We start from the raw sequence: 21,589 nt of genomic DNA on the forward strand, positions 1-21,589 counted from the left end.
AATATATAAATAGAAATATTATAGCTATTATATATTATATGTTATGTGTTATAAATAGATTTATATTTATATTTAAATATATACATACGTGTATATATATGTATATATATATATAATTGGTATTGTCATCTCTCCCCCTGGAGGAAAGGCCACCCAGACTCAGAGTTGGCAGGTGTGGAAATGGAATTATCTTTATAAAATCAAAATTTTTAAATTTATAAAATCTGCTCTTTGTGCCCCCACGCCTGGAGGGGTCAAAGGCAGGATTTGTTTAGAATAAATCGTTAAAAAAATAAAAAGGGAAGGGAATTTCAAGGAAAGGCAAAAGAAAAGGAAATTGAAAGGAAAGGAAAAAGGAGGAGGGAAGCTGTGGGCAATAGGGGCCGCTCTGTGTCTCGCAGGGATGTTGGGAGCCGGCTGGGCACAGAAATCCTTTCCCATGTGGAAAGCTACTTTCAGTTACTCTACTTGAGACCTCGACACACAGAGCAGTGTATATATGTGTGTGTGTTTTACGTGCGATTTTACAGAAATGTGTATTTAGAAATACACCTGGGTCGCGCAGGCGGCCGGCGCGGGCAGCCCCGGGGTCCTCCCGCACCGCGCGGCGCTCGCGGCCGGGCCCAGGCGGCTCCCACGTGGTGCGGGGGGAGCGGGAGCGGGGAGGGGCCGCGGGAGAGCGGGGAGAGAGAGCCGGGAGAGCGGGGAGAGGGAGCCGGGAGAGCTCCAGGGGAGCTCCGGGAGCCGCAGCCATGCAGCGCCGCAAGGTGGACAACCGCATCCGCGTCCTCATCGAGAACGGCGTGGCGGAGCGGCAGCGGAGCCTGTTCGTGGTGGTGGGAGACCGCGGCAAGGACCAGGTACGGCCGTGCCGGAGCCGCCGCGGCTCCTCGGGCCCTGCTCCGCTCTCTCCAGCGGGAATGGAACCCTGGCAGCCCCAGGCAGAGCAGCGGGGCCTGAGGGGAGGGAACTCACAGGGACAGGGCTGGAAATGGTGTGTGAGACCCCCCTGAGGCATCTCCCGGCTGGGAACCTCCTGAACGGCAAATGAAGCTCAGGACAAGCTGCGGTGTGTGGGCTTGGTTTGGTTTTTTAAGTTGTTTTTTAACTGTTGAACTTTGGGGCTAGCTGGAGGTTCTGCCCTGTGATGGTTTCTCTCTCTCGGGGTGGGCTTGGAGTTGTCTCGCAGATGAACCTGCTGAAGTTGTGTGGAGGAAATTCAGTGCTAAACTCGTTTTCCTTCGGGGACTCTAGCCTTGTGTTTTTCAAGTGGGGAGGGGAAGAACAGCTCGGCAAACCCAGGGTGGTTTAGGACAAGTCCATTCACAAAATCACAGAGTTGTTCAGGGTGGGAAAGCCCTCCCAGACCGCTGAGTCCAGCAAGGCCAAGGCAGCCCCTAACCCACGTCCCCAAGTGCCACATCTGCGTGGCTTTTAATCCCTGCAGGGATGGGGACTTGGCAGCCCACTCAGTGAAGAAATTTTGCCTTAACACCAACCTAAACCTCCCCTGGCACAGCCTGAGGCCGTTTCCTCTCCTCTTGTCCCTTGTTCCTGGGAGCAGAGCCCGACCTGGCTGCCCCTTCCCATCAGGGATCTGTAGAGAGCAATAAGGTCCTCCCTGAGCCTTCTCCTGAGCAATAAGGTCCCAGGCTGAGCCCTTTCCCCGCTCCCTCAGCCATTCCTGGTGCTCCAGCCCCTTCCCCAGCTCCATTCCTTTCCCTGGACATGCTCCAGCCCCTCAGTGTCTTTCTTGCAGTGAGGGACCCAAAACTGAGCCCAGGATTTTGCCCTGCCCTGTGCTGAGCAGAGGGGAGCAATCCCTGCCCTGCTCCTGCTGCTCTTCTGTTCTAATTGCTGTGTAACTGATAATTCATTTATCTCCAGTCTGTGGGCAAATAAAGTCAGCTAATTATAAAAAAAAAAAAAATTGAACTTGGAAAAGAATGAGTTATTCAGGTGGCAGTAGAGGAATGTTGGCATTATGACATTATTTACTGATGAGTTCTGACATCTGATTGTGTTCACTGAAGCCCTCTGTGGAAAATCCATAAGAATGGGTTATCCATAAGAGACAAAAGTGTGTTTAGCCTGGAATTATCAGTGTTGGTTCTGGCAGAGAAGGGAGTTGAGGACACAGGAGGTAAAACCCAGTGTCCTGCAGCCCTGGAGCAGGCACAGGCACAGCCAAGGGGCCCCTCTGTTCTCCAAGCTGGAAATGCAGCTGTAAAACCAAGTTTAGAAGAACACTTTGCTTTGTGATGCTCCCTGAGAGCTGTTTGTGAGTGCTCTGTGCCCTGGCAGGTCGTCATCCTCCACCACATGCTGTCCAAGGCCACGGTGAAGGCCAGGCCCTCTGTGCTCTGGTGCTACAAGAAGGAGCTGGGCTTCAGCAGGTGAGAGAGCCCTGCATCCTGGGCAGGGAGCAGCAGGATCCAGGGCTGCAGGCTGAGGGGAGGGAGGGAGGGAGGGAGGGAGGGAGGGGAAGCCAGGGCTGTTCCTGGAGCAGCTGGGGGAAATCTGCTCTTCCAGGAGTGAAATGTGGCTTCCATAGCAGAGCTGGCACTGGCAGAAACTACCTCTGGTTTTTCTCCTTTAGCTCTAACACTGACTCTGCTACCCTGGGCCAAACTCCCTTTTTAACCTTTTTTAACCTCAAAACTGAGGTTCCTTAGCTGTTTCACCTCAGTCATATTTAGGACTGAGCTCTGACTTCCAGGCTCAGCCTGAGCACACTTCCCTCAAACCCTTCCCCAAGAAAACTCTTGTATGTTCTTTTCCCCTCCAGCCACAGGAAGAAGAGGATGAGGCAGCTCCAGAAGAAGATTAAGAGTGGGACTCTGAACATCAAGGATGATGATCCCTTTGAGCTGTTCATTGCAGCCACAAACATCCGCTACTGCTACTACAACGAGACCCACAAGATCCTGGGGAACACCTTTGGAATGTGTGTCCTGCAGGTCAGGAGGGCCTTGGCTGCCTAAAGGGCTCTACAAGAATCACTTGAAACGTTGCAGGAATGGGGTTTGTGGCTTCTGTCACTTCAGTTTTGGTGGTCTTGCTTTTCCCTCACGAGTGGTGTGAGGGTGAGGTGGCCTCGTTGGTAGGAGTTGGAACAGGGCATTGCTTGGTGCAAATTTCAGTGGGAATTAAACTGTGAGGAATAAAGGTTTCAGGCTCTCTGTGCCTTTCAGTAGGAGCCAGCTGCCCTGCTGGACTCTGGGCAGCTCTGAAGTTCTTTTTCCTGCCCAGGATTTTGAAGCCTTGACTCCAAACCTGCTGGCCAGAACTGTGGAGACAGTGGAAGGTGGTGGAATTGTGGTGATCCTGCTGAGAACCATGAACTCCCTGAAGCAGCTCTATACAATGACCATGGTATGTGCAGCACAGAGGGTCTGTTCTCTGCCAGCAGCTGCATTGAGGTGATGCTGGGTGGGTGTTTATTGATTCTGTTGTGGGCTGTTATCCTCCTTCCATCATCCTTCCTGCTCCTTCATCAGGAGTGGGAGGAGATGGGATGGGATTTGTTACACTCAGGCATTTCTGAAATGCTGCAGATGTGGGTGTTTCACCACAAAGTCAGGATCCTGTCTGGGATGTGCTGTGGATGGAAATGGAGGGATAAGAATGGGAAAGAAGGGGTCACAATCCTGTAAATGTCACTGTCACATTTTCTTTCTGTTTTCTTCCCTTTTTCCTTCAGGACGTTCACTCCCGGTACAGGACCGAGGCGCACCAGGATGTGGTGGGGAGGTTCAATGAGAGGTGAGTGGCTCAGAGTGCAGAGGAGCTGGGCTGGCAGCCCAAGGAAAGCACCAGGAGCAGCACTGGCTGTTCCTGATGGGAAAACATCCCACAGGTCTGCCTTGGAACAGGCCTTTTTCTGGAAGCTGGACTTGCAGCTCAGCTGTGGGGAGCTGTGAATACTCAGCTGTGGGGAGCTGTGAATTCTCTGTGTTTAGACGAGAGTTCAGCTGAACCACCAGGGAGTGCTGCTGCTGATTTTACTGAGTTTTCTCTGCCTGCCCAGGTTCATTCTGTCCCTGGCCTCGTGCAAGACCTGCCTGGTGATTGATGACCAGCTGAACATCCTGCCCATCTCCAGCCACGCTGCCAACATCACTCCTGTGCCCCCCCAGTCCCAGGTCAGTGAGTGATCCCAGCCCTCTGCCCTGCCACAAATCCCTCTGAGTTGGCCACAGGGTGTTAAAGATTTAAAAACAGGGAATGTTTTTTTTTTATTTCACCCTGATTTATATCAAAGGATGACATTGCAGAGAGGAAGCAGAACGTTCTGCAAAAATTATGTGGGTGAAGCTTGGGGAGCTGTTTTTTCTATATTCTGCTTTTTTTTTTTTTTTTTTCCCTGTCACATTTTGTGCTTGCCCATATTTATTAAATTTCCTGTACTGCTCAGCCCAGTGAGGTGGAGCTTGATTGTGGTTGCATGGAGGGATTTCAAGCTGATGGACCAATAAAAATACTTTTTTGGCATTTGGAGAGTGGGAGAGCACTTTGGAAATAAGTATATATTGCAAGCTCAGGACACAGCTGGAAGCTGTGGCAGTTGTTTCAATTTCTGAGTTACACATGTCACATTCCAGAAAGAATTCCCTGAGGATAATCCAGACACATTTGCACTGTATGAAGTGTATCCTTTTATCATTTCCACTTGTAGACTGCAGTAAAGTGGAACCAGTTTTAAACAGAAATCTTGAAGCATTTAAATTGTGCTGTGTGGCCTAAGAAATAACCAACACAGCTTCTCAGCTTCTGTCAGAGCTGGTAAAAACATTCTAATAAGGCACTGATTGAAAAATAAACAAATAAAACAACCTTTTTTTATTGTTAGGAACAACACTGACAGCAGCACAAATGCTTATCTGTTGGTTGCAGAGGCTGGTGCCTTTGGAATTTAAGTGACAAGCAGGAAAATCAGCTGTCATTCCCATCTAAAACTGGTTGTGTTTGTGTCCAAGTTTATTATTTGGCTCTGAAGGTCTTGATATTATTTTGGTATTGGTGCTGCAGTAGTTTTTCCCCCTGCCTGGACACTGCATGTGAGAAGTGTAACAAAGATCATGAATGTCCAAAGACTAAAAAATGAATTAAATTATTCAGAGCACTCTTCTTTAATCTGTTTTTTCTATCAATGCCATTCTGTAATTACTATGTGCTGCAAAATTCTTCCCTGTTTTCCCTTCCAAGCCTGGGGAAGTCAGGACTGGGGAACCTCTTTGTGACCATTCTCCTGAAGATGCCTGAAATTTAAGTGTTAAATACATGTCTGTCCATATAAATTCTCATGGTTTTGAGGAACACATTTTTCTTGTGGTAACTTTTCCAGAAGACACCACAAAGGTAGGATTGTGCTGAAATACCCTTGGCTCATCCTGTTGTGTGCCTGCAGGAGGAGAGCCTGGGGCCCCAGGACTTGGAGCTGAGGGAGCTGAAGGAGAGCCTGCAGGACACACAGCCTGTGGGAGTGCTGGTGGATGGCTGCAAAACCCTGGATCAGGTTGGTGTGATGCCTCAGGTTTATATTTTTCAGATTTTGTGCTGCTTTAGTCTGTAGTTCTGAGCTTCATAGTAGGGGATAGTAAGCTCTCTTCACAGAGTAGGGAGACAAAACAAGGTAGGTAGACCAAGGATAAATTATCCAAATTTCAGGCCCAAGATCATAAACAGTGTCAGAATGAAAAGAGATAAACAAGGATGGGACTTCATAAGCTAAAGGTGTAATTGGACAATTAACTCCAATATGCAAATGGACCAGAACTTATAAAAGTGAGAGATTCTGTGACTGGTTGTCCATTTTGTGACCATTTTGGTTCATCTTGGGTGCAACCCTGGCTGGGCTCTTGTGCTGCCCAAGGTGGATCCATTGAGGCCTTCTGATAAATCCCTACTTTATTCTTTAACTCTGTCCAGTTCTAGGCCAGCCTTCACAAGGCATCAGGTGTGTTGGCAGAGCTGAGCTTCTCTGGCTAGAGCAGGACTCAGGGTGAAAGAAACTCAAACTCTCTTTTCTGGGGGTTTTCTAATCCTCAGGCAAAAGCAGTTCTAAAATTCATTGAAGCCATTTCTGAGAAGACCCTGAGGAGCACTGTGGCATTAACAGCAGCCAGGGGACGAGGGAAATCTGCTGCTTTGGGGCTGGCCATTGCTGGAGCTGTGGCTTTTGGGTGAGTGATCCCCCCCTCCAATCCCCCAGGCCTTATCTGCATCCCTGAGTTAAAAAAAAAAACCCAAAACACAACCAAGGTGGCAAGATTGGAATATATTAGTAATATCCAATCTTAAATCCCTAATTTTTAATCTTACATCTTTTGATACAAGATTATATCTTGACAAAATTGTGTCTTTTGGTCAAATTTTTCTTAAAACTCAAAATAATCAACACATAAATCAAGATTATTGTCCATAGGAATCTGCTGTGTTTTGGTTATTAGGTAAAGTCAACCCCTCCTGTTAAAAACCTAACCTTTTTAGTACTTATGTGGTAATATTTGTTCAAAAAAGCATTCAGCTCTTGTTTTGTTTGTTTTCTCTGCAGTTACTCCAATATCTTTGTCACATCTCCCAGCCCTGACAACCTTCACACTCTCTTTGAGTTCATATTTAAAGGCTTTGATGCACTGCAGTATCAGGTGAGGGGAGCAGATTATTTTACAATATTTTCAAAGCATTCCTGCTAGGAAGTTTTACACCTCATCAGTGCTTTTGGCTACATATGTTTGCTACCAGCCTTTTTTACAATGTTCTGCAAGAAAAGGAATCATGGTAGAGTTGTGTTTCTTTCTCTGTCTTTAAGCAGGGTGAACCAGTTTCTTTGTGAAACAGATTTTAACATCAGTAAATAATTTCCCAGTTCTCAGGCCTTTTAAGCTTTTATAAGAATTTTTGATTAGAATGTGAAATAAGTGTCTGAGCTTGTTTTGATGATGATGATGGTAAATTATGTTTTTCTTACATCTTGGCTTCTTATATTGTTTAAAAATGTTGTTTTCCAGGAGCATTTGGACTATGAGATTGTTCAGTCCTTAAATCCAGAGTTCAACAAGGCAGTGGTCAGAGTGAATGTGTTCAAGGAGCACAGGCAGACCATCCAGGTAATTGGCATTCTTACCTTTCCAGGTTTGTTCCTGGCTATGGTTTTTGCCAGTGTTGAAGTTGTTTTGATTTTAAGCATGTTCATTCTGTGTGATGTGGAGCTGCCCTGGTGGGTTTTGCTGGAAGGCAGATCTTCAGGGAGTGACTTCCTCAAAATACCCTCTCTCTTTCAGAAAATAACTTGTAGATTACAGAGCTCCCTCATGGGTTTCTCCCAAAACAAAAGCAAAGGAAGGTGAAAGGAGTCATGCCTTAAGTTTTAGCTTTCATATTTTTCAGATTCTGTGCTGCTTTAGTGTGTAACTCTGAGCTTCATATTAAATGTTAGTAAGGTCTCTTCACAGAGCAGGCAGACAAAACAATTCCTTTTCCAGTCTGAGGACCAAGGACAGCTGTTTCAGCCTCAGGCCCAAAAACCATAAACAACAGGGAACTGAAGAGTGTATCTGGGAGGATGGGACTTCATAACCTGAAGCTGTGGTTGGACAATTAATTCCAATATGCTAATGGACCAGAACTTATAAAAGTGAGAAACCTCATGGCCAGTTGTCCATTTTGTGACCATTTTGGTTCATCTTGGGTGTAGCCCTGGCTGGGCTCTTGTATTGCCAGGGTGGATCCATTGAGGCCTTTTAGTAAATCCCTACTTTATTCTTTAACTCCTTCTTGCCTCTGTTCTAGTCAGCCTTCTCAAGGCATCAGGAGCACTGCAGGAAGAGGTTTTAGTGATTAGATTTCCTTTATTTTCCTCACCTCTGCAGATGAATTCCTGTGGAGTTGTGCCAAACAAGATGTATGAGCCAGTCCTTGTTAGGGCAGCCTAACCTTTCTCCTGACTTTCTGCTTTTCCACATCTCAGTCTCTGGCTTGGTGTTTGAGGAGAGCAGGGACAGCAAAGAGCTTTCCTGGGCCCCAGCTTTGAGGACCCTGGTGTTTCCCTGCTGGCAGTGACAGTGTCCCCTCCTTTGCAGTACATCCACCCTGCTGATTCTGTGAAGCTGGGCCAGGCCGAGCTCGTGGTGATCGACGAAGCTGCTGCCATTCCCCTGCCCCTGGTGAAGAACCTGCTGGGCCCTTACCTGGTGTTCATGGCTTCCACCATCAATGGGTGAGGCTGGAGCAGCCACTCTGCTGGGGCTCCCCAGAGCTGCCTGGTTCCTGTGGCTGCTGTGGTTGCTGTGGTTGGTGTTTCAGCTCCCTGTGTCCTGGTTCCCAGGTACGAGGGCACCGGGCGGTCGCTGTCCCTGAAGCTCATCCAGCAGCTCCGCCAGCAGAGCGCCCAGAGCCAGGTGACCCTGACAGCAGAGAACAAATCCACAGCCACTGCCAAGCTCACCTCAGGTACAACATGTCAGAGCCTGAATGAGGGATGTGGGACTCCAGGTGGCTCTCTAAAATGCAGTTTATTCCATCCAGGATGTTCCAGCAGTCCAGGGTGGTGGGTGAAAGAGCCTGTGCCTACAGTTCTCAGCTCCAGCTGCAGGCAGGCCTGGAGCCCCTTTGGTTTAGGTTCCATTGCATTACATACTTTTCTTTGCTGAGCATCTTAATACAGTAGAACCAATCTATACCTTAACTTTTATCTATAGCCTAGCATAAGTACTATAATATTCATGTTACTGTTCTCCAATTACTAAAAGTTAGTACATTACAGTTTAAGCTAGCAGTTATTATTCAGTTTTCTTGCAGTGGGAAATTCTGAGACTTTTTTTCTATTTGCAACTTTGCTGACTTGTTTGCCTGTGCTCTCTTTCTGCTTGTTAAAAACATCTTGTTTGAGGTGGGTTTGTCCTTTGCTGTAAGCAATAAAAACCCCTTCTAACTAACATATCTTTTGCCTCCTTGGTTAGCCAGCAAGTTTGGCTCAGCAATTCTTTTCTTCTATATCAAAACTTACTTACATCTCTATTCCTTCATCAGACTCTACATTTAAAAATCTTTCTGCTAAGCACACATATCTGTGAGACTTTTTTTGTCAAACTTTCATCCTTCCCAACAACAGCACCTCTGCCCTGTGTGTCCCACACAACCTGTGTGTGTCCTGGGGCTGCTGTCAGCCTGATCTGTAGCTGTCCCACCCATCCATGTGCCTTGCAGCTGTGGGAAGGGGTTGTGTGGGGAAATGGCAGAACTCTGCTGGTTTTCCCTCACAAGTTTCAGATGGAAGGCTTTTTAGAGGTGAAAAATCAGCACCTGACAGTTCTCTGATCTGGGAGCCCTTCAGGGCACAGGGATCCTGTGGGGTGCTTGTCCAGCCCTGAGTGTCCTTTTTTACCCCTGCAGCTCGCACGTTGCACGAGGTGTCCCTGCACGAGTCCATCAGGTACGCCCCTGGGGACCCCGTGGAGAAGTGGCTGAATGATCTCCTGTGCTTGGACTGTCTCAACATCACCAGGATCATCTCTGGCTGCCCCCTGCCAGACACCTGTGACCTGTATCCTCACTGAAAGGTTCTCAGCCTGGCTCACGGCTGGGATAAGCTCAGCACATGGTCTTTTCCCCAAGACCTCACCCCTGGCACTGGTGGTGGGTGCTGCCAGGACATCACCAAAGCCCAGTTTTGCTGCAGGGACAACCTCAAGGAAGGGTTGCATGAGGTGATGCCCTTGTTGGAATTACAAAAGGTTTATCTTTACAGGTGAAGGGTGTGAAAGCTGCAAAGACTGCCCAACATTATTTATTCTTGTAGATTAAGCTGGTGGAGTCTAAGAAGGCAAGCCCAGATATTGAAAATAAACCAACAGGAAGCTTTTTCCTGGTTCCCAAGGAGTTTTCTTTCTTTAATCCCTGTATTTAGATACTATGTAAATAGAGACACACTCTTCTGTTACCACAGAGCATCAGAAGTTTTCTTGCAGAGGCTGATGGCCCTCTATGTGGCTTCACACTACAAGGTATGGCTTGGGCTTCTTCCATCCAGTTTCATTCCCAGTTTCAGTGTGGAATTTTCTGGGGACAGAGGTGCTTGTTATGACAGCTTGATTGACATTTCTCAACAGCTTCTGTTGCTTCTTGTTGTGTACAGAGCTGTGTTCTTCTTTCTCTGAGATCTCTACCTCAGTCCTGGCTGTACACACTGGATTTCCAGATAGTCTGGAATATTTTTGCCTTGAAAAAATGTGGAGACTAAAATTCTAAATGAGCGTCCAAGCCTGTCAGGATTTTATCAGTGCTGAACCTCATTTGCAGTTCTCTTTACTATGTTCTGGTGGCCTCAAGTTCACCAAGAGCAGCACTGTTATGAGGCTGAAAAGAGGAATAATTCCTCTCAAGGTTTCAAGACCAGGGTTAATCTGTAAATCTGGGGAAGTCCAGAAGCACTGAGCTACTGAGTTCTAAAAATGAGGCTTAAAAAAAGATTGAGATTTGGTACTTAGGAGGTAAGGAGCTGTATGAAAATATGAAGTTCAGGTTCATACATATTAGAGCACAGGGTTTCCCTTGAGGAGAACAGATGCTGTCTGGGGATGTGACAGCCATGACCTGGCCTGGGAGCTCCTCCATCCCTCAATATTGTATGAGTTCCAAATTTCTTAATAGCTCTAAATTTGGAAGATAGAGGGATTGTTTAGAAATCAGCTGGATTTGGAAGCTCTCCTCATGGAATAACCATTTGGTAACACTCTCAGGCACATTTGTGCCCTTTTTGGGGTTGTCCTGTGCAGGGCCAGGAGCTGGACTCAATCCTGATGCATCCCTTCCAGCTCAGGGTAGTTGGAAGGGACTCTGTAATTCTCTGGACAGATTATGATCTTTCTGATGTCTTCACCCTGCAGAACTCCCCCAATGACCTCCAGATGCTCTCTGATGCCCCTGCCCATCATCTCTTTTGCCTTTTGCCTCCTGTTCCACCCACCCAGAATTCCTTACCAGAAGTCCTGGCTGTTGTTCAGGTAAGAGAATGACTCTGAGTGTCAGTTTTGATCCTGGTCTAGTTGAGCAGGAGGAAGCATTCTGTGTGTTCATGGTTTTGTGTCTTTCCTGGCAGGTGTGCATGGAGGGAGAGATCTCCCGCCAGTCCATCATGAACAGCCTCTCCAGGGGGAAGAAAGCCTCTGGTGATCTGATTCCCTGGACCATTTCAGAGCAGGTGGGTGATTTGGCTGTGCACTGGCACCCAGGGTGTATTTAATGTATTTCTTGTCTCCAGAGTGCCCAGCTGTGTCCTTTAATGGGCTCTTTGTCCCTGTGCAGTTCCAGGATCCGGACTTTGGGGGCCTCTCCGGCGGGCGCGTGGTTCGCATCGCGGTTCACCCGGATTACCAGGGGGTAAAGTACCTGGGGCCAGGGAAATGGAAATGGCTCTGCAGGCAGAGCTCAGAACAGGGCAAACACTGCAGCTCCTCCAGTTCTAAGCATTTTAAGCTCAGGACACCAAATCCATGCTCCCAGAGCATCCCCAGCCACTGTACGCAATCCAGGGATATTTGCTGTGATCTTACCGAGTGTTCGGCATTTTCTGAGTGCCAGAGTTAAACCCCAAGAATTACCACACAGCCCTGAACTACCAGGGCTGATGCTGATTTCTTCTGTACTGTCCTTCTCCCTGGAGCTGCCATGTGGCCAAAAAAAGCATTTTGCAGTGACTGAGTGATGTCTGAACTGCTGATTGTTAATGGGTTTTAAGGGAAGGACGTTAAAAATCAGAGACCTGGTTTTGCTTACAGTGTGCTGTTGCTTCTTCACAGATGGGCTATGGCAGCAGAGCTCTGACTTTGCTGCAGATGTACTATGAAGGCAAATTCCCATGTTTGGAAGAAGAAACAGTTCAAAAGCCAAAAGAAATCACAACTGTGAGCAGTGAGGTATGGTATTTTTTTTTTCTGTCATGCTAAGCTGCATAATTTCCCTTGTAAGTCTCCACTCTCTAGGGAGGAAATACTCAGCTTTGATTTTCATAGAGAAGAAGAGCTTTAATTTGCAGCTTTCTGTGGGGATTGCTGCTAACCCATTCCCACTTTCTTTTCCAGACTGTTGGTTTATTAGAAGAGGTTGTGACACCCCGGAAAGATTTGCCTCCTTTGCTGCTCAAACTGAGTGAGAGACAAGCTGAGCACCTGGACTATCTCGGAGTGTCTTATGGCCTGACACCCAGATTGCTCAAGTAGGACATGATTCTATTTCCCAGTTACATCTTGCTCTTCTTAAACAGATAATGAGCTTTAAATGCCCAGTTTTTTCAGGGTGTAGAAGTAAGAACAGCCTGTGATAGGTAGGAGTGGTTAAATTCTCATCTCTGTGACCTGTAGAAATGTGAGGTGCTGCTCACTTCAGAGCTGGTGGTTTTTACCTGACTGATGTAAATGCCTTTCACATCACCTTGAAAGTTTGTGCATTTTTTGACATTACAGTCATAATTTTTCACTTCCCTGAGCTGAACCCTCATTCAGGTGGGTGCTGTTCCTGCTTTCTGACAGAACGCTCATTTACTGTGTTGGTTGGAGTGTTGCTTGCTCCTCACCAGCTGTCCTTGTACAGCAGATAAATTGCATTTAACCACAATTTATTACTTATGTAGCTCCATAATTCTCAGTGTGTTCCCTCTTTTTCCCAGGTTTTGGAAGCGTGCTGGATTTGTGCCAGTTTATCTGAGGCAGACCCCTGTAAGTACCACACTGTTCCTGAGTGAAAGTCCAGCCCTGCTAAAATCCCTGGGCATGCATTCCAGCAGATTCTGTGAGAAGGGGTTTGGGGAAGAAGGGTTTGCTGAGGCTGCTTTTAAGGCTTGGTTTATGTTCATTTTTGTTCTTTGGGCCTATAGTTAAGGAGCAGAGTTTTAGGGTTGTGAATGTGGGCCTCCAAGTAGTTTGCACATAAAAATTTAGAGCTGTTGAGGGCTATTAATATGGTTATTGGTAAAATAGCTGAGATTTACCAAATTCTAGAAGTTCATAGGTTTTCCATTAAGTGGAGGTGGTCGGTAGCAGTTGATGCATCTGTTGTTGTTGATTTAGAAGGTATTTCCCTTCCTCAGCTGAGCAGAGTGCAAAAGGTTCATGGGGGTGATGGGAAATCCACCACAGAATCACAGAACTGTATCTTATTTATCAGAATGACCTGACAGGGGAGCATTCCTGCATCATGCTGAAGATGCTCAATGAAGAGGACTCTGAGCAGGAACATTGGCTCACTGCCTTCTGGAAAGGTAACTCTGATCCTGCTGACTCTGAAGGACCCTCTGGGCTGTTTATTATTCTAGAGGTCTACTGGGCTAATTTATTTTGTCCTCTTGCCCTGTAGATTTTAGGAGGCGCTTCCTTTCCCTGCTTTCCTACCAGTTCAGCACCTTCTCTCCCTCCTTGGCACTGAATATTCTACAGAACAAAAATATCAAACAGCAGCCCCAAGCACGTGAGTACCCTGACTGGGACAGCTGTAAGTGCATGGCAGAGCATGGCTGGAGCCTGGCACCTCAATTTGCTGTTTCCTCAAGATGTTTAAGAGGAGAATCCTCTGGGGAGAACTTGGTACTTGTGTCTTGTGGGGTTTTAGTGTCTGGCTAGAGGGTTTTCCTGCTGCAGCAAGGGAACAAACCTCTTTTACAGCAAAAGTTTTGAATTAAGACCCTGGAATTGACAAGAGCTCTTCGAGCAATGACTTGTAACTATTGTCAGGCGTAATTTATGCCCTTTCCACTGACTGGACTTTCACAGCATTAAATTGCTGTGTTGTAATATAGCAGTGCTTAGTGCCAGCAAGAACATGCTTTAAGCAGGTAATAAGCAGAAATATTATAGTAAGGCTACGAAACACAAGGAATAAATGACACGATTATGAAGGTTTGTTTTTAGGTGAACAGAGAGGGGGAATTGTGGGAATCCACAAAATCAGAGGGTTTTGGGAAAGCTGCAAGATGCAGGCCTCAGATAGAGCAGAACTGTGAGTTGAGCTAAAGCAGCAGCCATGAGATAGGTCAGCAGAAAAAGTATTTAAACTGTAGGAAAGCAAGGGCAAATAGAACAATGGCCTGTATATTAATGCTTGTCTGAATAGCTTTCTAAGCTACAGAAAGTATATCTAGCAAGATATTAGGAAGGTTAAAGCTTAATAATGGAGCTCTGTGTGTTGTGTTTTAAGGCTTACAAGTAAGTATTGTATTCAAAATAAGCAAGCATTGTTTTAACCAAAGGTATGTGTGCTTATGGTGATTGGATAGAACTACTGTCAATGTGCTTTTCCTTTATGTGATTGGTCAAGAAGCTTATAAAGTAAGTTGTAACATTAGGTTTTCTGGTCTGCTGCCTGGAATGTGAGCTGCTGGCATCTTCCCTTTGTCATAACAATGTAATGAGACCGATGCTGAAAAAGCTCGAGGTGCTTTCAGCAGCAGCTGTGTCTTGTTCGTGTCTGTAAATAGCCCCCGTTGCCAGCATCACTAAATACCTGAATTCCTGCTAAACACTGAGCTCCTGGGTGCTTGTAGAACATTGCAAACCTTGCTGTGTTTCTCTGCTCCCACCAGCCCTCAGCCGTGCTGAGCTGGAGTCAGCCTTCATCCCCTACGACCTGAAGAGGCTGGAGATGTACTCCCGCAACATGGTGGACTACCACCTCATCATGGACATGGTGCCCACCATTGCCAGGATGTTCTTCCTCAGCCAGATGGGAGACATCTCCCTCTCTGCTGCACAGTCGGTGTGTGTGGGCAGGGTGGATCTGGGAAGTGAGCTGGGGATGTGTGTCTCTCTTTGCTCTGTGCTGAAATCCCTGTCTCTTCCTCAGGCCCTTTTCCTAGGGATTGGCCTGCAGCATAAATCTCTGGACCAGCTGGAAAAGGAGCTGGAGCTGCCCAGCAGTCAATTGATGGGGCTCTTCAACAGGATCGTCCGCAAAGTGGTGCAGGTGGGAGCTCAGGACAAGCCTTGGCCATGTGGGACCATGATTCCAAAATTAACACAAAATACCACACTTAGAGAAAGCTGGGTCAGAGCTGGGCATCCTTAACACATCCCCACTTACTGACCATAAACTTCTTGGCAAGTGGGGAAAATCCCAGCTGGAAAATGTGTGGCAGTGATTTAAATGCCCATGGTTGGAAGTTTGGAACTCAGTGGTCTTTAAGGTCCTGTCCAACCCAAACCACTTAATGATTCTGTGTAGTGATTTCCCAGATAAGAGTGCTTATCTTATGGTTTTCCATGTTGAAGTGCCCTGACCAGAATGCTGAGCTGACAATCCTTGTTGCCTGAGCCATTGTTCAGAGCATTGGTGACATCTCTGCTTTCCTTGGAAAAAAATAAAATTATTTCCCAGTGTTATCTAGAGGTAGACTTGAAATCCACTGAAATAGTTTTAAAGTTTTGGATCTGGTTCCTGGTTTTCTTTCTCTCTAAGGTTTAGGATAACAAAGCTCCTGGTTTAGGAGTTCATTGTAGAGGTGATAAATGGTGTTTTAAAAACCAAGTCTTACATGTGCTGGCTTGTTTCATTTTCAGCTCTTCAACACAGTCCAGGAAAAAGCTGTGGAGGAGCAGATGGCAGCAACAAAGGATGTTGTGATGGAGCCAACGCTGAAATCTTTAAATGATGATTTGGTAATTACAAACTTTATTCCTGGTTCATATGTAAACACTTCAAGGGAGTTCACCTGAGGGCAGAAACATTAAATTTTCCTGGATGGAAAGGGTTCCACACCACATCTGGCACTGCAAGGGGGTTAAAACCTGACAGGTTTGCATTATGTGCAGCTGGAGTTGTGCTTTAAGCTGCAGTGTGGGGTTTTCACAGAAAATTACAAGTTTGTATGTACAAATAACATAAAAATGAAATTAAATAAAAGAGAGAAGCTATTCAGGACCAGCTGGTATTTGGTTTAGGGGATGTATTTGTGGGGAAAAGGTATTTTTCTCTCATTACAAAGTCATTGTTGCCCTCACGACCTAAAGCATCTTGTGCTGTCCTGTTGCAGGAGGAGGCTGCAAAGGAATTCCAAGAAAAGCACAAGCAGGAGGTGATGAAGCTGAAGGAGATGGACCTTACACAGTAAGAATTCATCTGCCTGGGTCTCAAATCCAGTTTTTTCCTGGGTGGAATGCTGGCTCTTGCTGGGATTTGTGCACAAGGCTGTAGGTGCAGTAACCCATCAGTAAATGAGAACCAGTGTGTATTGTCAGCAGTGGGTAAAGCATAAAAAACCCAAATCAGCACAAAAAGGGCAAGCAACCAGAGCTTTACTAAAGTGTCTTAATCAGACTTTTACTTAAAACCAGAGCTTTTATTTAAGTGTCTTAAGCAGACTTCTTTCTGGACCAACAGGAGTTACAGATGCCACTGATTCTCTCTCTTCCCTCTCCCCTCCCACTTTTTGTCTTACAAACACTGCTCACTGTGCTGATGTCCCAGGGAAGTTGTCTGGCTTGGCTCTAAATTGGTCTCTGGTAAATCTAGCAAAAGGAATTATAACCTTCTTTGAGGTTTGGAGAAAGGACAAGAATGGATGTGATTTGAAGTGACTTGTAAGTCAGTCACATAAGGAAAATAATACAACCAGAATGTTTTCAAATTAATTCTATTTTATAGCATTGATAGTGCTGCATACCTTTTTTGTCATTTTGGACTCTGTTTCCTGTTTTTTTTATCCTCAGCCAGAAACAGATTTTTGTTCTCCATGAGGAGAGAGACACAAAAATCTATTTTGAATACTTTTCAATGCAGGTTGTAGCAAACTTGTGGGGCTTTGTCCAACATTGTTCTGCTTTGTGGACAAAGCCTTATCTATTCCAAACCTCCAAGAACTTGAGATTGAGAGCAGTCACTCCATTCTGCTACACAACTGCTTTGCCTCTTTAAATCTGGGTGTAATTTCCAGGGTGCTTGAACACCCAGACAAGGCCCAAAGGACATGAGCTTATTTGAGTAGCAATTTTTGTCTTAATTTCTCTTTTTAAAAGCAAGCTGCAGCTCTTCACTTTTCCCCAGACTGATTTAGGAAAGCTGTCCCATGCCAGCTTTTCCAGCCTGACTTGGTGTGTGTTTCCCAAATCCCATTTGCTTGGGTGCTGCACAGTGGCTTTGTTTGCAGAGTAGTGTGTCCCTGACAGGAGAAACACCTTATTTTTATGTTGTTTTCCTCTGTGCTAACAATGGGACCTGACTTTCCTTCCCCTTTCCCACTCAGGTACATTATCAGGGGGGATGATGAGGAGTGGAACGAGGTGCTGAGCAAGGCAGGACAGAACGCTTCCGTCGTCAGCCTGAAAAGGTAAAGGAACTTGAAATATTCCAGAGATCTCTCCTCTTCCTGCTGGCTTTGTTAAATGTTTTCCAAGAGTGAAGCCTAAGGGTTAAAAGTGAACTCAGGGTCCTGGCTAGATCCTCAGTTTTCCTGAAGGAATTGGGGTGTGAGAGGCTGTGAGCTCCACTACCCAGTGTTTGTGTTGCTCTAAGGATGGTCCTCTCTTCATTAACTTGTTTAATTCTATTGCTGATGATCTGATCCTGATCCCACACAGAAGCTGGGACTGTTCCTCCCTTGGGTCACTCATTCCACCTGGCTGCCCAATTTGCTTTGGGATCTAACACTGAGTGGGAGCACCTGGAGGTGCCAGCGGAGAAAATGCAAATTCAGGAAAGAATTCTTTCAAAAGTGAGCTTGAGCCTGGAAAATGTCTGTATTTCTACAATTCCTTAATTCTCATCCATCTTCTTTCTTCTGCCATGCCCAGCATGTAATTTTCCCATTTTTTTCCTTGGGGATTTATAGGTGAGACTTCCCTGCTCACTTATTTCCCCTTCCTGGAGTGCCTGACAGCTCAAGTAATTATGTGATCTCTGTTCCACCCTTCCATGGTTTTTTTCCATGAATGCTAGGAGCTGTAAGTTTCCAAAAGCCTTCCAGGAAGGAGAGACTCTTAGCAGCTGCTTAAAAAGATCAGAGCTTGGAATTCCTGTTGTGTTTACTTGAATCCAAATCCAGTGCAGGGACAAAATTGAATGTTTTAAAACAATCAGTAGTTTCTCTTCTAGGTACTCTAAAATCCAGATACCTCATTTAGGACAGATAAAGTTTTGAAAAGCAAACACAAGAGCTAAAAGACAAGAGCTAAAAATCAAGATCTTCTGGGTTAGAGAATGTCAGGACACTATAAAATCTAAGTCAGGCTCTTCTTTGTGCTTTTTCTAGCACCAAGTTTAAATTTTCTCCCTCACTCCTATATTACAACAAAGATTTCCCTGCTGGATGGCAAGCCAGTGTGTTTTTAACAGATGTTTTGTTCCTGTTTTCCAGTGAGAAGAAAAGAAAACTCGAAACAGCACGAGGACCCAAACAGAAGAAATTTAAGAAAACTAAAGATCTAAAGCAGAAGAGGAAGAAATGACTTAAAAGCCAATCAATCAATGAACTTGAATGAACAAGTGCTGGGTCTGTACTTAAAAAGCCCTGTTCTCCTCTAAAGCAAGAGACTATTTTGGAGGGAAGAAAAATCCTGAGAGGCATCTTTCAAGTGTTTGTATTGTGGGAAGAGCAGTGTTCAAGTGTTTGTGTGAAGATTTTTATATGAAGGGTGACTGCAGCATGTGAGTGAGGAACTGGAATGCACTGGAATAATGAAAGTGCTTGAGCAGCTCCAAAATTCCCATTCCAGGAGGGCAGATCTGTAAACTTCCTGCATCTTAATGGTCCTGTGGTTCATTAAACAAGAGTTTGGACAACAAAGGACAGAAATGTTACTCTGCCTTAGCACTGCAGCTCACCTTGGTCTCTGCAGCTGCTGGTTCTGGTGGTCCTTTGGAGCTTGAGGGGGCTTTTATGTCCTTTGTATTTGGGGCTGGCTGGTCACTGCACACTCACTGTGCCTCCCTGCTGGCCCAGAGCTGCCCCTTGGCTGTGGTGGAAAGTTTTGTGTTCAGGTTGCCAGAAATCAGCACTGTTGTACCAAAACCTGCTTGTGGGATCTCCTCTCTGACCTCAGGGGCCAGTTGAGCAGCCAAGCACTGAATTCCCAGCACTTGGCAATGACTGTGCCAGTCTGGAGCTGGGGCTGGCTGTGACTCTGGCTCTGCTGCCTCTCGCACTCCAGAGGCTTCAAACCCAGGCCAGAGCTTTGCCATAGAGTGTCCAATCCCAATCCTGAGAGCCCTGCTGCAGTGCCCTGATATCCTTCTGGCTTTTTGCTGTGGGGGTTTGGAACAGAGCCCTCCCTGCAGCTGAGGTCACAGCTGTGTTGTATTTACCTGCAGATCTCACAGCTCCTTTTCCTGGCAAATCCTGAGGTAAGGACAGCTTTTCTTCTCTAGGAGGCTGATTTTAAACAAACACAGCCTGAGCCTGCCTGTGGTTTGGAAGCCTCTGTGGTGTGTCACCACAGTTGGTGGCAGTGGCACATCCCTGAGCAGGGACATGTGCAGCTACAGCCCTCAGAGAGGGGCTGGGATCACCCAGCAGCACTGCCAGGGCTGTGGTGGCCACTGCCTGCCCTGAACTGGCCCCAAACGTCTTGGAAAAGGAGCAGGCATGGAAGGCATGGAGTGTGAGGCTCTGGAGAGCTGTGCCCAGGAGAAAAGGTGAGTGTGAATTGTCCCTGGTTTTGGTGTTATTGTTAAAAATAGTGGTGTGCACCCTGAGGTGGTCTGTCCCCTTTTTTGTTCCTTAGAGTGGTAGCTGGATTTGGGAGGAGCCAAGTATCCTGGATCTGTGAGGTTTTTCCTGTCAGAAATCCATGGTGGGGATGTTTTCCCTGGCTGTCCCAAGTGGAAGGAACAGCTTTGGAGTCCCCACAGGCTGGGGATGCATCCCCTGAGAACCAGTTCAGGATTGTTCATCTGACTTTGCCACTGACCTGTGGCTTCCAGGGACCCTGCTCCTAGTGCTCCAAGCCCTGTGGTGGAGGTGAGCAGGGGGCAACAGGAAAGCTACCAAAAAAAATTAGGGGTAGGGAACAATTTGGAATTCCTGGCCTTCCTTTTTTGACAGCAGTTTATTTTGGGGGCCAAGCTTAAAACACCTGGAGTGTGTGATTGTTCCCAAGTGTCACACTTCCAGACTAGGATCTGATGGGGTGGTGACAGTAGAACCATGGAAGGGCGTGGCTTGGAAGGGACCTTAAAGCTCATCCCATTCCAACCCCAGCCAGGGGCAGAGACATTTTCCACTATCCCAGATTGCTCTAAGCACTGTCCAACCTGGCCTGGGACACTTCCAGGGATGGGGCAGCCACAGCTGGGTAACAGGTAGTAGTTGGTATGTCTGACTCCATTTCCCTTCCCAGCTGGCAGCAGATGAGTGGGAACACTGCACCAAAACCTGCTGGAGTTCCAGCTTCCAGCTCTGCATGAAGCATTACATCCACATGTGAATACTCACCAGAACAATTCTCCCATGGACCAAGGGAACCCTCATGACTTGTCTTGCTCATTTCTCCCTGGAAAGAGACATGGCATGAGCACCTTTGCAGCTATTGGAGAAATCCTGGAAAGGGCAGGAAATCAGGGTGATTGGAAGAGTTTTGTGGTGTCACACAGCAGTTCACCTGTGTTACTCCATGGTCCAGTGCTAGCCATGGAGCTCTGCCCCACAGACATTCCAAGGGCTCGTGTTTAAAGCAGCATTAGCACAAAAGGAGCTGCATTGGCATAGGAATTACCCTGTTGGTATTTCCAATTCCCAGCCTAGAATTCCAGATGACAGAGATCAGCTCAGCTGTTTTGAGCGGAGTGCAAAGCTCCTGCTCCCACATCCTCTGCCTCCCACAGCCCTGCTGGGGCTGGCACAGCAAAGGAAACGCCTCAGCTCCTGCTGGAAACTCCCTCCTGTGCCCATAAACCCAGGGAAATCCTGGCTGCTCCATCCCTGGAAGTGTCCAAGCACAGACTTGGGGCTGGAGTCGTGGAAGGTGTCCCTGGACTGAACTCAGCAGGAGCCAAATCCCACGTAAGGCCATTCCCCAGGGCATCCTCCTCCAGGGAACAGGAGCGCCTCCAGATCCTGACACCGCTGCACAGCTAAGGAAAACTCAGAACTCTCCAAAGCTGGGTCATCCCAAACCGTGTTCCCTCCTGAAAACCAAACAATGAAAGCACCTGGGGAGCACTGGGAAGGAGCTGCTGGAACCGCTCTGATTTCACACATGGATTTTACAATCTATTTTTATCCCGCCTGGGACTTTCCCCACCTTCACTACTCATAGCTTCACTTTCACCTCAGAACATTCCTTCTCTCCCCCGCACATGAACTCACATTTTACCCCGAAATGTTCATTTTGCTCCCTACAGAATCCGCCCCGGTGCCCGCAGCTCCCGGGCCGTCCCCGCCGCCCACTCGGGGCTGTCGCCGTTTGGGGTCGTCCTTGTTCCTCGCTCGGGGCTGTCCCCGTTCCCCGCCCGGGGCTGTCCCCGTTCCCCGCTCACCTCCGAGCCCGCCGCAGCCGCTCCCGGTGCCCCCGGCTCGGCCCCGCCGCTCCCCGGGCTCCGCCATTGCCGCTCCCGGCACAGCACCCGCGGTTCTTGCCGGGAGCGGCCCCGGCCGAGGGCCCCGCGG

At 47.1% G+C, this 21,589-nt stretch overlaps 1 protein-coding gene across 1 annotated transcript; it reads left to right on the plus strand.

The window, feature by feature from the left end:
- Positions 1-690: 690 nt before the first annotated feature.
- On the plus strand, positions 691-18,848 carry NAT10 (N-acetyltransferase 10). Its single transcript, XM_058806884.1, has 28 exons — positions 691-860; positions 2,305-2,396; positions 2,789-2,960; positions 3,253-3,375; positions 3,704-3,765; positions 4,031-4,145; positions 5,411-5,518; positions 6,052-6,185; positions 6,557-6,650; positions 7,014-7,112; positions 8,085-8,221; positions 8,330-8,454; positions 9,397-9,547; positions 9,911-10,007; positions 10,890-11,006; positions 11,102-11,203; positions 11,308-11,382; positions 11,802-11,918; positions 12,084-12,217; positions 12,668-12,716; positions 13,165-13,258; positions 13,354-13,464; positions 14,576-14,748; positions 14,836-14,955; positions 15,549-15,647; positions 16,022-16,095; positions 17,231-17,314; positions 18,341-18,848. Exons 1-28 carry the CDS (start codon positions 753-755, stop codon positions 18,429-18,431), a joined length of 3,057 nt encoding a protein of 1,018 aa, XP_058662867.1. The 5' UTR covers positions 691-752; the 3' UTR covers positions 18,432-18,848.
- The last annotated feature ends 2,741 nt before the right edge of the window (positions 18,849-21,589 follow it).

This window comes from Ammospiza caudacuta, chromosome 6, assembly GCF_027887145.1.
Source record: "Ammospiza caudacuta isolate bAmmCau1 chromosome 6, bAmmCau1.pri, whole genome shotgun sequence".
Classification (NCBI taxonomy): domain Eukaryota; kingdom Metazoa; phylum Chordata; class Aves; order Passeriformes; family Passerellidae; genus Ammospiza; species Ammospiza caudacuta.

Coding starts and splice junctions, on each gene's coding strand:
- NAT10 (XM_058806884.1), top strand. CDS start 753: ATGCAGCGCCGCAAGGTGGACAACCGCATCCGCGTCCTCATCGAGAAC. Junction 3,376..3,703: donor AGCTCTATACAATGACCATG/GTATGTGCAGCA, acceptor TTTTTCCTTCAG/GACGTTCACTCCCGGTACAG. Junction 3,766..4,030: donor GTGGGGAGGTTCAATGAGAG/GTGAGTGGCTCA, acceptor CTGCCTGCCCAG/GTTCATTCTGTCCCTGGCCT.